This window comes from Cherax quadricarinatus, chromosome 40 (genome assembly GCF_038502225.1).
Source record: "Cherax quadricarinatus isolate ZL_2023a chromosome 40, ASM3850222v1, whole genome shotgun sequence".
In the NCBI taxonomy this organism is placed as follows: Eukaryota; Metazoa; Arthropoda; class Malacostraca; order Decapoda; family Parastacidae; genus Cherax; species Cherax quadricarinatus.
This window is the reverse complement of record NC_091331.1, coordinates 15238855-15253011: the sequence shown is the minus strand read 5'-3', so window position 1 is coordinate 15253011 and position 14157 is coordinate 15238855. Positions and strand designations below refer to the sequence as shown.

The following is a 14157-nucleotide window of genomic DNA, read 5'->3' as shown; positions in this document are numbered from 1 at the left end:
AGGCTCTCGGAATTTATCAAAGATATAAAAGTATATCAAAGACCGATGTCCACTTACTGACTTAACAGACAGTATAATTCTAAGTGACACATCAAGGTATGGAAATAAATAGAATAAAATATCGACACAATGGAAAAATAAACCCATAAGCAGTTTAATGTGATCCTTTATAGACAACGTTTCGCCCACGCAGTGGGCTTTATCCAGTCGCAAAGAGAACATAAACACTCAATACTGCAGAATCATCACTTATCTGCATATCCAACTTCAACCAAAACAACGGCTTCTATAACATAGCTGAATCCCCTTACCAAGAAACTTCTTCATAGGTATCCCACATAACTACATACGCACCCGCCAGTCCTGTGCAGGTCCTATCACATCCAACCTACCCAGCATTCTCCACCTGACTCCAGCCTATACTCACGTACATTTCACCCAGGTAGATCTGTTTTGACTTGATAAAAGCCCACTGTGTGAGCGAAACGCTGTGAATAAAGAATCACATTATACCAGATAATTTAAGAAATCAACACAAATTTCCTTGCAAGAGAAGAAATAAATTGGAAATACATATCCTCAATGAATAAAGTGTAATGAACATTTGTTAATGCTCAATAATAACCCACATGGAGGCAAAAAACACAGGAGACTGGCTGACAGCTGTACAGACAGGCCTCGTTTTACAGCGCTTAGCTTTACAGAAATTCGTTAATACAGCGGTTTTCAATTATAACCATTCTTCATTTATTCAGACTTCCTACTATAAATATATTCACCGCTCACTACAAGCTAAGGGTGAAAATATTTTAAGGTAAGTAATATGTGTACTATATATGTTTTTTTTTAGGCCTAGTTCTATTGCTCACTTAATATATGATAGTGTACACGTGTAATTAGGCTTTCACATGCATTTGAAAGTGAAAAAAAAGGCTGTTTCACTTTACAGCTATTTCTGATGTACAGTTGTAGGCCGGAACCTAACCAGCTGTATAAACGAGGCCATCCTGTATATTTCGACCCCCTTCTGGGATCCTCGAAGGAGGTCGAAATATACAGATCAATCATTTTCCATGCGAGCACATATCCGCAATATTTCCGCTAACACTGTTAAGACCTAGTGCTTAGCCCCCAACAGAGTTAACAGGATGGATATCGAGGTGGGTGTTGAGTGTGAGAAAGGGAAATTCAGGGTGTGTGTGTGTGTACTCACCTAGTTGAGGTTGCGGGGGCCGAGTCCGAGCTCCTGGCCCCGCCTCTTCACTGATCGCTACTAGGTCACTCTCCCTGAACCGTGAGCTTTATCATACCTCTGCTTAAAACTATGTATGGATCCTGCCTCCACTACATCGCTTCCCAAACTATTCCACTTACTGACTACTCTGTGGCTGAAGAAATACTTCCTAACATCCCTGTGATTCATCTGTGTCTTCAACTTCCAACTGTGTCCCCTTGTTACTGTGTCCAGTCTCTGGAACATCCTGTCTTTGTCCACCTTGTCAATTCCTCTCAGTATTTTGTATGTCGTTATCATGTCCCCCCTATCTCTCCTGTCCTCCAGTGTCATCAGGTTGATTTCCCTTAACCTCTCCTCGTAGGAAATACCTCTTAGCTCTGGGACTAGTCTTGTTGGAAACCTTTGCACTTTTCTCTAGTTTCTTTACGTGCTTGGCTAGGTGTGGGTTCCAAACTGGTGCCGCATACTCCAATATGGGCCTAACGTACACGGTGTACAGGGTCCTGAACGATTCATTATTAAGATGTCGGAATGCTGTGTATGTGTGTGTGTGTGTGTGTGTGTGTGTGTGTGTGTGTGTGTGTGTGTGTGGAGGGGAGTGATGGGTGGTGTGTGGAGGGGAGTGATGGGCGGTGTGTGGAGGGGAGTGATGGGTGGTGTGTGGAGGGGAGTGATGGGCGGTGTGTGGAGGGGCGTGATGGGGGGGGTGTGGAGGGGAGTGATGGGCGGTGTGTGGAGGGGAGTGATGGGCGGTGTGTGGAGGGGAGTGTTGGGTGGTGTGTGGAGGGGAGTGATGGGTGGTGTTTGGAGGGGAGTGATGGGGAGTGATGGGTGGTGTGTGGGGGGGGAGTAATGGGTGGTGTGTGGGGGGAGTGATGGGTGGTATGTGCAGGGGAGTGATGGGTGGTGTGTAGGGATGTAATGTGTGGTGCAAGCTGGTAGGTAGAGTAAAGGGGGTGCATATGGATGGTGGGGTGGAGCGTGAGCGACGGGTGGTGTGTGAGGGACCGGTGATGGGTGGTGTGGGAGGGACCGGTGATGGGTGGTGTAAGGAACGGGTGATGGGTGGTGTAAGACAGAATGGTAATGGGTGGTGTGAGAGGGACATGTGATGGGTGGTGGTGTGTGAGGGACATGTGATGGGTGGTGGTGTGTGAGGGACAGTGATGTCGTGGGGGGTTCCAAGGAAATATAGGCGAAAGAAAACACACGTAGGATGTTCTAAGGAGGCGTATAATCGGAGAGTCTTGAGGGGAAAAGCCCAGGATTGCCTGTCGAGTCTATGCTTAGGGTGGAAGTGAGAAGGATGCCTCTAGCTAGTAGCTCACATGCGAGGGGCTCGTGACGTCACAGATAGCTAGGGAGCCTACCTACAACACAGCTGGGATTATCTACGTATACCACATAAGTAATCAGTGACACTACTAACAGTGATAGGTGCTAGTGGTGGTGTGAGGGACAGGTGATGGGTTGTGGTGTGAGGGACGGGTGATGGGTTGTGGTGTGAGGGACGGGTGATGGGTTGTGGTGTGAGGGACGGGTGATGGGTTGTGGTGTGAAGGACAGGTGATGGGTTGTGGTGTGAGGGACGGGTGATGGGCTGTGGTGTGAGCTACGGGTGATGGGTTGTGGTGTGAGGGACGGGTGATGGGTTGTGGTGTGAGGGACGGGTGATGGGTTGTGGTGTGAGGGACGGGTGATGGGTTGTGGTGTGAGGGACGGGTGATGGGTTGTGGTGTGAGGGACGGGTGATGGGTTGTGGTGTGAGGGACGGGTGATGGGTTGTGGTGTGAGGGACAGATGATGGGTTCTGGTGTGAGGGACAGGTGATGGGTTGTGGTGTGAGGGACAGGTGATGGGTTGTGGTGTGAGGGACAGGTGATGGATTGTGGTGTGAGGGACAGGTGATGGATTGTGGTGTGACCTACGGGTGATGGGTTGTGGTGTGAGGGATGGGTGATGGGTTGTGGTGTGAGGGACAAATGATAGGTTCTGGTGTGAGGGACATGTGACGGGTGATGTGTGAGGGACACGTGACGGGTTGTGTGAGGGACACGTGACGGGTCATGTGTGAGGGACACGTGACGGGTCATGTGTGAGGGACACGTGACGGGTTGTGTGTGAGGGACACGTGACGGGTCATGTGTGAGGGACACGTGACGGGTCATGTGTGAGGGACACGTGACGGGTTATGTGTGAGGGACACGTGACGGGTTATGTGTGAGGGACACGTGACGGGTGATGTGCGAGGGACACGTGACGGGTGATGTGAGAGGGACACGTGACGGGTGATGTGTGAAAGACAGGTGATGTGTGGTGTATGAGGGACAGGTGACGGGTGGTGTGTGAGGGACAGGTGATGGGTGGTGTGTGTGAGGGACAGGTGACGGGTGGTGTGTGAGGGACAGGTGACGGGTGTGTGAGGAACAGGCGATGGGGGTTGTGAGGGACAGGTAATGGGTGGTGTGTGAGGGACAGGTGACGGGTGGTGTGTGAGGGACAGGTGACGGGTGGTGTGTGAGGGACAGGTGACGGGTGGTGTGTGAGGGACAGGTGACGGGTGGTGTGTGAGGGACAGGTGACGGGTGGTGTGTGAGGGACAGGTGACGGGGGTGTGTGAGGGACAGGTGACGGGGGTGTGTGAGGGACAGGCGATGGGGGTTGTGAGGGACAGGTAATGGGTGGTGTGTGGGTGACATTTAATGGGTGGTGTGCGAGGGACAGGTGATGGGTGGTGTGTGAAGGACAGGTGATGCGTGGTGTGGGTGACAGGTGTTGGGTGGTATGAGGGATGGGGGGATGCTTGACAACCTGTCAAGTCTGTGACCGGTTTCGAGTCTTTCTACCCCTGTAACCCAGCCTGTGGTCAACACCCCTCGCAGCCTGGCGGCGCGCTGGCCAAGACACCCCTCACAGCCTGATTGATTTGGCACTACACTTATTCCGGCAGTTTCCAACATCTGATCTCTCTCTGTTCGCAATTATTTTAAAAATTTTATTGGTTTTATGCGAGCCATAAATGCTTTCTGTATATGTTCTGGTTCTATTACCTTCCCTGCCTGCCCTGAACGGGGCCGTCAACATACTCTACACAACAAGAGCACAAGTAATTTGAAGTGCCAATATTGGCACTATTTTCCCTTGTATTGGAAGTTCTTATTTACCACGTTATTTTCCTAGCTGTCGAGACATTTGCCTTACTGTGCTCTTTGAAAGAAAGGTCAGCTGGTTCGTCACATGTTCCTTTCATTCTATTAAGTGATCCCCTTGGGCTTTGTATGGTGCTCTTCATTCTGTCCATATCCACTATTGAACATCATGTTATTCTCCAATGTACAGTGGAAAACTTTGCTTATATCTTCTTGCAATTTAATGTCTTCCACCGAAGTGATTTTCATGTTTATCATGGCATCATCCACATATGATACGAAACTTGGGAGAGTATTTTTATCTGTCCGCTATGAGGATAACGGTAGAGGCGCCAGGACCGTGCTGGTGGAATTTTCCACTTCTTTATAAATAGTTGTGTTGTATGAATCAGGCCTAGTTGCACGTAGGGGCATATTTTTTATTTCCTCTTCGAATTCCAAGGGATTTGTGCTTTTATCAGACAAACGAAAAATCTGAAACTTTAACACTTTTTAGTTGAATTTACTGCTGAACATGATTCAGTCTGGTCTTTCAAAATGACACTCGTTTCTTTTTCGTCATCGGGGTAGCAACATTCTTGAGTACTGGGTCAATTTTATGCGCTTTTGGACTTGCGTTTTGTATTTGTAGAAATGTTTAATGTTTTTGTTTCTCCGTCTTGCATGAATCTTTTACTTTCTGTTCTATATCCATAACCTCTCTCAAAAAAAGTCTTTCCATTTTGTAACGAGACATTCGCAAGTCGTATGAAAACCAGTATTTTATTTTTTTCATTTCTTCACAATATTTCGTACATTGGCACCACAATAGTGAAAGACTTTGTAGCGATAAAGTCAGGGAATCTTAACTTGTTACTGTGTATCACAGTGTAATCTTTGTATCTGTTGTTAATGTGTACAAGTATTTTCTCTGTATATCTGTTGTTACTGTGAACAGGTGTGATCTTTGTACTTAGTAGCGATAAAGTTAGACAATCTTAACCTTAAGGATCATAACACTGCCATCATCATAACCGCGGGGTAAATAACAGGATAGATAATAAGAACCTTCAAAACAAAGGATGTCAAGTCGATGATTATCCTGTCCTTGATCTCTCGAGGTTGGAGTGCTGCTGCACACTAACAGCCTCCCCTCTCCCTTTCAAGGCAGGTAAAATTGTTCATCCAGAGAATGTAGAGAGAACTCTCACTGCATGTATAAGTACCTTAATTACTGGGAACGTTCGAAGGCCCTTGACCAGTACGCCATGGAACGAGGGGTGAGAAAAATACACAGTTTACACTTGGAAATTCCTAGGGGTGCTGACTGGTCCTAAATTTGCAAATAGAAATCATTTCCTGCGAAAGCAAAAGGCTAGGCAGACGATGCAATATACCCCCAATGAAGAGCAGGGATGCCATGAGAGGTAATACAAATGTAAAGGGGGGCGAAGACTATTCCACAGCTTCCCACCATAAGGGGGATTACCAACAGACCCCTGTCTTACAGACGGAACTGGATAGGTTCCTCGTCAGTTCCTGACCAGTCAGGCTGTGGTTTGTCCACTGGACTATGCACACAACCATCAGTAAGAGCCTGGTTGTTTAACCCCTGATCCATTGGGAGGCCTGGGCACGGACCCAGCCGCGAGGGCACTGACCCTCGGGACACACTCCAGGTAGACTTCGGGAAATTCAAACATTTTTCTCGGGAAAAATAGTGAAATGGTACACTTTTTCTGTGCATGCTCGTTTTTTTAAGATATTTAGTAACCACCTTTCTTTCGTATATATTTCCATGTTCAGTTTCAATTACTAGTATCTGTAAGCTTTCTCAACGGAACATGTTTTATACAGATTGAGACATTCCCATTAGTTTAAGTTTAGAGTTTTTTTTTTCTTATATATTACCTGGTTGAGTTTTCGTATTCTAGCGGGCCGGCGCCTTTGCCGATTGCTTGGACAACCAGGCTGTCGCTGTTGGCGACCCGCCGCTTTATTGACTATGTGGGAAGTAAATAAATGGTCCCTGAAGTTTCCCGGCTTTGTGTGTTAGAATGTCTTCCATGTTTTTCTGTCCTTCAATTTCATCAGTTTCAAAGCCTTAATACTCTTAGAGCTCATTTCCCTCACTTCCGAGACTAGTCTCGATGCTGCAGTTTCTATTTTCTCAATATGCTTTATCAGTTGAGTTCCATGGTGATGCTGCATACTTAAGCTAAGTCATATGCAGGGCAGCGAAATCAGGCCTTCCGACAGATCAAGGCCTGATCAACCAGGCTGTTACTACTAGCTGCACGCAGTCCAACATAAGTACCACAGCTTTACTGGTCGGGAACCAATTTAAGGAACTTGTCTAGTTACCTCTTTAAGAGAGTCAGAGGTTTGTTGGTAATTCCCCTAACGCACGGAGAGAGGACGTTAAAGAGTCAACGACCTGACACTGGAGTTGGTAAAACATGTGCAAAAGTTGGATATCTTCATTGTTGAAATATTTCACCGACACAGTAGACCTTTTTCAGTTGCATAGAGATAACTAAATATAGACACACTACCAGCCATATTTAAGTCACCTCTGTTCGACTTTAAGAAGGCTACTATGCTGGCAAAACATTTCAGCAAAAAAGTTACCCGACTGCTGCACATGCATCTTACTTATCTACTTGTCGGGAGTGTATAACATTTTCACAATTATACTCAATGAGTTCTCGTTTAGTGTACTCATCCAGCCCATTTTGTTTTTTGCTGGTGGTATTTTTGCCGTTTGCCTAGTTTCTTGTTGTTGTACAGGGTAATTTTAGTGTTAAGGTCTGGGACCGAAACCTCCAAGGTTTTCCAGGTGTAAATTTCGATGTATAGCTCTTGCCTACATTACAATTAATACAGCTGAAGGTACTTCAGATGCTTGATTAAATATATATGGGCAGTAAATGTTCTCTGTGCGTTCTTCAGTTCGGCAATTTCGCCTTCCTGGAAGGAGGCTGTTGGTATACAGCAGGATTCTAGCTTGGAGAGAAATGGTGTATCATCAGTGGCTCAGCACTCTTGTCTTGAAAGTTCTAGTTATCTATTTGTCTTAGAACTGCCAAACGAGCATTCGTTGCAGAGGATATTCGGTTGGTTTTTGACTTCTGGCGATGTGACTGACGTCATGCTCCTTCAAGTCTTTCTCTCGAATAAAGTCTACAGTCTGTGTCCCCTGGTCTATACCCAGTTTCCAGCCTTCTTACCCCTTGCCCAATTTTCTTACCTGTGGAGCTGAACTCCAATAGCCACATTATTTTTATACCTATAAACAGAGATATATATGGCTATTATTTTATTCACTTATATTATACACTGCATAATACATGTGAATAATATAATGGTCCCAATGCTGATCCTTGCGGAACTCCACTTATTACTCTCCCATTCTGGCTTCTCTTCTGAGGCACTCGTTGTCCTTTCCACAAGGTGCGCTTTCAATCAGTTATGCATTGCCTGAATTGTGCTGTGTGCGCGCATGTGCGTTCCTGGTGATGTGTACTTATGCGGAATGAAGGTAGTTTTGAGAGATTCGAAGAGGACTTTGACGGATAAAAGCATAACACATAACATCACAAATAAAAACAGTAAGCAATAAAAAATAGAAGCACGAATTGTGTGTGCTAATGTTTACATGCGTACACCGAAGGGAATATAATACAAAACATCTAACGTTTCACTCACCACAAGCTTTATCAATCGATTATCTTTGATCAATCCATTGGATTGATATCCTACTGAAAATTCCTAACGCTGCGCATGTTTAATAGGTAGGTAGGTAGGTAGGTAGGTAGGTAGGTAGGTAGGTAGGTAGGTGTGTGTGTGTGGTGCGTGTGTGTGTGTGTGTGTTGTGTGTGTGTGTGTTGTGTGTGTGTTGTGTGTGTGTGTGTTGTGTGTGTGTGTTGTGTGTGTATGTTGTGTGTGTGTGTGTGTTGTGTGTGTGTGTTGTGTGTGTATGTTGTGTGTGTGTGTGTGTTGTGTGTGTGTGTTGTGTGTGTGTGTTGTGTGTGTGTGTGGTGTGTGTGTGGTGCGTGTGTGTGTGTGTGTGTGTGTGTGTGGTGTGTGTGTGTGTGTGTGTGATGTGTGTGTGTGTGTGTGTGTGTGTGTGGTGCGTGTGTGTGGTGCGTGTGTGTGTGTGTGTGTGTGTGTGTGTGTGTGTGTGTGTGTGTGTGTGTGTGTGTGTGTGTGTGTGTGTGTGTGTGTGTGTGTGTTGTGTGTGTTGTGTGTTGTGTGTTGGTGTGTTGTGTGTTGTGTGTGTTGTGTGTTTGTGTGTTGTGTGTTGGTGTGTTGTGTGTTGGTGTGTTGTGTGTTTGTGTGTTGTTTGTGTGTTGTTTGTGTGTTGTTTGTGTGTGGTGCGTGTGTGGTGCGTGTGTGGTGCGTGTGTGGTGCGTGTGTGGTGCGTGTGTGGTGCGTGTGTGGTGCGTGTGTGGTGCGTGTGTGGTGCGTGTGTGGTGCGTGTGTGGTGCGTGTGTGGTGCGTGTGTGGTGCGTGTGTGGTGCGTGTGTGGTGCGTGTGTGGTGCGTGTGTGGTGCGTGTGTGGTGCGTGTGTGGTGCGTGTGTGGTGCGTGTGTGGTGCGTGTGTGGTGCGTGTGTGTGTGTGTGTGTGTGTGTGTGTGTGTGTGTGTGTGTGTGTGTGTGTGTGTGTGTGTGTGTGTGTGTGTGTGTGTGTGTGTGTGTGTGTTTGTTTCACTGAATATTTGCGAGGTGTCGAATTTCAGATGATTTTTGGTCTGTGTAAGCATATAAGTGAGTGTTCGAGAGTAAAACACAAAATGCAGGAGCACTGAATTCACAACTTACAATAATATTAGAAATTACATTAAAGTCAAAATACCAGCAACATATAAACAAAAAAAGGTGAAGAGGGCAAGAGACACTTGCTAGTCCAGCTTTTCTGGTAAGGAAGTTTTCAAGGTGGAACCGCTGGAAATTATTCAGTGGCAGGGTCATCTATATATTTTTAAAATTGAGTTGATCAAACTGTTAACACTGATCAACAAGTTTATGTAAACACATCACACCAAACAATTTTACAGTCAACTAGTATAAAAACACTTATCACTGTACCAGGGAAAGGTAATTATTTTTCGGATTTTTTGCACAATTTCTTCGGGTTTAAAGCTACCCCTATGAATAACCTTTGTATATGTGGAGATAAATCCTTTACCTTCAACTATGAAACTTAGTTGGTCTTCCGTACATTGTGTCAAGATTATCAAACCTTAATATAGCCCTTACTTTCAATTATATTCTACATAAAATAAATATGACCCACTAAGTGAACCATTTGAATTCTGTGGAGGTTAAGATTAACAAGAACAAAAGAGGGCAAGCAACAAATGTATTTCCTTGGTGTAGAAACTTTTCACATTATAATCAATTGTTTCACATCTTCAAGTACTGCATTTGAAATTTCACCGCATTATATAAATCCTGTTTTAGGGCCACACTAGAACACAAGAGTTGCTATTCCATATGACAAATCACTGGCTTTTAAACCTTTATATAAGGTACATTTTCCTATTTTTTCTGTTATTCCACTCAAGTTCTTTTGATAATTTATTTTGCTATATTCACTCGAACACTGGTAACCACTGACTACAATTCTTGTAATCTCATTATGTTTTGTAGTCGTTCTAATGTTCTAGTCTTTTGCAATGCTGGTCTTGGCGAAATTCAAAACTTTCAGAATTGTCGTGAAAGGTGTTCCTGAGTTTCGAGTACACAAGTCCACGCAGAAACACACTGCATTAGATTGCTTTCAGACCTTAAGAAATGTATAATTCAAATATAAAATATTTTTAGATACAAGAAACATGCGGGACGTGAGGTTGAGTGTATTTTTTGTATTGAGTCAGGGTTATTCGTGAGACTGTAAACAGAAAACTGTAGTTCTACACCAAAGGAAAGATCCCCGTGTGAGAAGCACACTTTCCAAGTACTAGAGGTTCCATATATGGCAAGCTGCCAAAGTTGCATAACAGGTGGGTGATGTCAGCCAGGTAAGATAGTTCATACACGTGCCAGATTCTTGGACGCACGCATGCACGGGCGCGCGCGCGCACACGCACACGCACACGCACACACACACACACACACACACACACACACACACACACATCATGCACACTAATGTCTCAACAACAGGTCTCATTTTATATGGAGCAGACATGGTTTAAAAAAATATCAGCGAGTTATCAAACGTGCGTACAAACAAGATAACAAATCTAATATAAATATACAGGTTAAAAGGGAGGTATGCCACAATTTCATGGAATTCGCATAAGCATCGTTTCTTTTATTTCACTTAAGATAATTTCACTACCAACAAGTTGCATTAACACACTGGCGAGCTGCTCTTGTTGAGACCAGGGATAGGCAGTGAGCATCGGAGACTTACCATGACGTCGAAGTGTGTGACTTCCAGATTGGCGGGCTGATGGTAGAAAGTATGCGGAGGAGGCGGGAGGTAGGAGAAGATGGGCGTGGGTTGTTCAGCCGCCGTGAAAATTTTGGTGGTGAGGGGAGATGCGTCTCGCGAGGAATTTGGTGGATGTGAGGATGAAGTGAAGGCGCTGGTTGCTACGTGGGTGTGACGGGTACACCCAGATGATGACAGGGTACTCGGCGGGGTTCAGCACCAGTCGCGGGGCTTGTCGAGTTAAGGCCTTGGAAGATATGTTTGGTTGGAGTCAGGTCGCGCCGTGCTTGTGTATGTGTATGTGTGTGTTTGTGTTTGTGATATGTTGGTGGAATGATGAAAAAGCAGCAGCAGTGTTGTCAGCAGCAGCAGTAACAGCGGTGAAGGCGACGGTAATGTGAGGAGTGTGAGGTCCGGGAGTGTGAGTGAGTGAGGTAGTGTGAGTAGCGAGACACAGAGAGAGAGCACAGCGCGGCCGGCGGCGTGCTCACGACTAACACCGAGTCCCCACCACCGCCCGCCCGCCGCACACCGTAGGGAGGCGGGGCCGCTCAACTCATGCCACAAACCGCCACTCTTCCACTAACAAACCAACGTACACAACCACCTTACACAATCCTTATACTATGTACATCACACACCTCCGTTCCCGTAACTTACATCTAGATCTCTAAGTTGACACACTCGTCCTCATAAGGATAAAAATGTCCAACGTAAAGCAGTGGTTGGTTTGTGAGGTGGGGGTGGGGGACGCATGCGCTGGTGCAGCACACCCCGGCTTACCTGAGTCCCCAAGCCTCCCCCCCCACCTCACTACCTGGCCTCTACTACACTCCTCCCACAACACCTACAAAATTTACCACATTTTCTCTGGCTACAACATTCGAAGCTACCTCATCAATTATTAGTGAAGCTGCTGATGTCTCTTCCCTCCCATCAAGTCTCTTTCGTCCTGATCTGCAACCAATGACTACCCCCACACATCATCTACAGATACAACTTCAACGTTTGGAACAAAATGAAAATTTAGTGATGGGGGAGGCGGTTGTGGTGAAGGGAGGGAGAGGGAAGGTGAGTTGGTAGAGTGGAGGGGTGGGAGGGAAGGTGGTGCCCTCACCTGCCGCACGCGCACTGCACGCATAGCTGCTCGCAGCCACCACACTCATCCCGGAGCCGCCTCAACACCTCTACGCACCTCGCCTCCTGTAGTACGTATAACCTTCCCAAAACCACCACCACAAATGCCACATCATCAGTACAACACTACATACTTAAAACGACCCACCACCTCAATAATCAACTCTATAACCGACCTGTGACCGCGAGAAGTTTCTAAACCAACATTAATCAGCTAGTTGGTTGCATCTTCACGAAACTTCTCCGATTGTTTTACGTTAACTCTTAACTTGTACAATATAAAGGTTAAGAAATTAGATGTATGGTTATTATTTGAATAACTAAGAAGTAGGACCCATTCTAACCTCCAATGGTCTACCTGGAGGGTATTCCGGGGATCAACGCCCGGGCGGCCCGGTCCACGACCAGGTCTCCCGGTGGATCAGGGCCTGATCAACCAGGCTGTTATTGCTGGTCACACGTAGTCCAACGTACGAACCACAGCCTGGCTGATCCGGCACCGACTTTAAGCATCTGTCCAGGGCAACTGAAAGGAATACAATTCTAATCAACAGGGAAGTTGTTGGCTAGGATGATGCAAACACTAGAACATTTATTAGAAAACGTTTATGTCGTGGGACGTGATCGCTTGATCAAGGTCACAGCACCGAAACATTTTCTAGGTTCTAACGTTTATTCACGTGTCTTTTAAACTAATTATCAAAGTTAATACCATTACACATTCAACTAAGGACCCCGTACCATATGCAAAAGAAAACTGAACTGTCACTACTTCCATTTTCTTTAAAGGTAAGCAAACGAACGAGGGTAGACTACAAATTTAACGCCAAGACATGTTATTTGTTAAGGTTCGGGAGGCGGGGGGGGTGTCATAACCTCCGAAGATTGAAAGGAAATAATAGTGAATTAAGAACCAATAAGAAAGTTATGTATTTAAATACCGAATATACTAAATGTAAGTAGACGTTTGTAAGATTAACCTAGCATCGTACGAAAGTTCGCGCCACAAAGAAAAAAAAAACAGTAATCTTGCCAGACTGCAAAAGGTTTCCATTTCACACCCATTAGATAAGCCGATAATATCTTGGATGGTCACTACTGAAGTTTTTAAACACTACAAGGTATAAAAAATTTATGTTCATTAGTATCCCATCCATAAGCTATTTTATACCGGGAATCAGAGGCATGCATACCCTTCTCTCCTTAAATGTTCTATTCATTTATACTACGCAAGACGACATAACCAGTGTGGCTGCAGAAATGAGTATAGGTACAATATTTTTCTTATAAATCATCATAGTCATAAAGGCATACAGAAGCAAGCGCAAAATTCCAAAGGCAAGGGTAAACCCCTTAAAGCGTTCACTAACATACTTTTATACGGATGTGAACAATCAACAAAATGTCAAAGAAACAGCTTTCGGTAAGTGGAAACAAACACTCCTTGAAGAGAAGCACTTTTAAAAAACCATTTAGGATGCGATCCCATCCCCAAATAAGCTCACCTAACCATTACGTTAACCCAACTACCCCAGGCAAATACCATCCCCATTATATCCCCAGCACAATCGCCAAGCTACGCTCATCTCCTGTTAAACGAGCTTACAGGTGGCAGTTAAGATACAGCGCATACCTTATTTCTGCCTTTCATCAGCAATAACAATATCCCACTTAGTGGTCTGAATGATGGTTTCGTGAATACATCTTGGTAGGGACGACAGAAGTGAAGCATAACTGAATTTTCACGTGACATTTCCTGTTGAGAAGAGGCCCGCTAAAAAAGACGCACAGATGCATCATTGGTGAGCACTTATGATACGTGAGAGTGCGTGCGCGGGCACCGCACACACAGGCGTATACCTACTTTTACCTTCGATGAGTTCCGATAATTTTTAACTCCCAGAGCCTGGCCTGGGGCAAGGCTCGTCTGATCAACCAGGCTGTTGCTGCTGGTGGCCCGCTAACCCACATACTCATCACAGCCCGGTTGATTTGGCACCTAGTGGAGATTCTTGTGTTTCTGATATCTTCTAGCAAGATGTTGAATAGTCTGGGACCACGGACGTTGATACAGTGCTCCCTTACTGTGTCCACTGCACGCCACGCCTGCTTTTGACTAGGATTCATTTTGCACTTCCTCCCATATCTCTCACTCTAGTATGTTTTGGCAGCGTGACGATTTGGGGCAAGACCCTCAAGTACTTTCCAGG

The 14157-nt window shown here is 45.5% G+C and overlaps 1 protein-coding gene across 16 annotated transcripts in view; it reads right to left on the bottom strand.

Moving 5' to 3' along the window:
• The window catches only part of heph (polypyrimidine tract-binding protein 1 heph), a 603602-nt gene that overhangs the window by 181454 nt on the left and 407991 nt on the right, over positions 1-14157 (bottom strand). The window contains exon 1 of one of the 16 annotated variants that reach the window (XM_070092724.1): positions 10790-11342. The exons of the other annotated variants lie outside the window; for them this stretch is intronic. Coding sequence (XP_069948825.1) covers positions 10790-10792 — 3 coding nt within the window. The 5' untranslated portion in view covers positions 10793-11342. Of the gene's footprint in view, positions 1-10789; positions 11343-14157 lie in introns of those variants that run through there. 16 annotated transcript variants of the gene reach the window in all.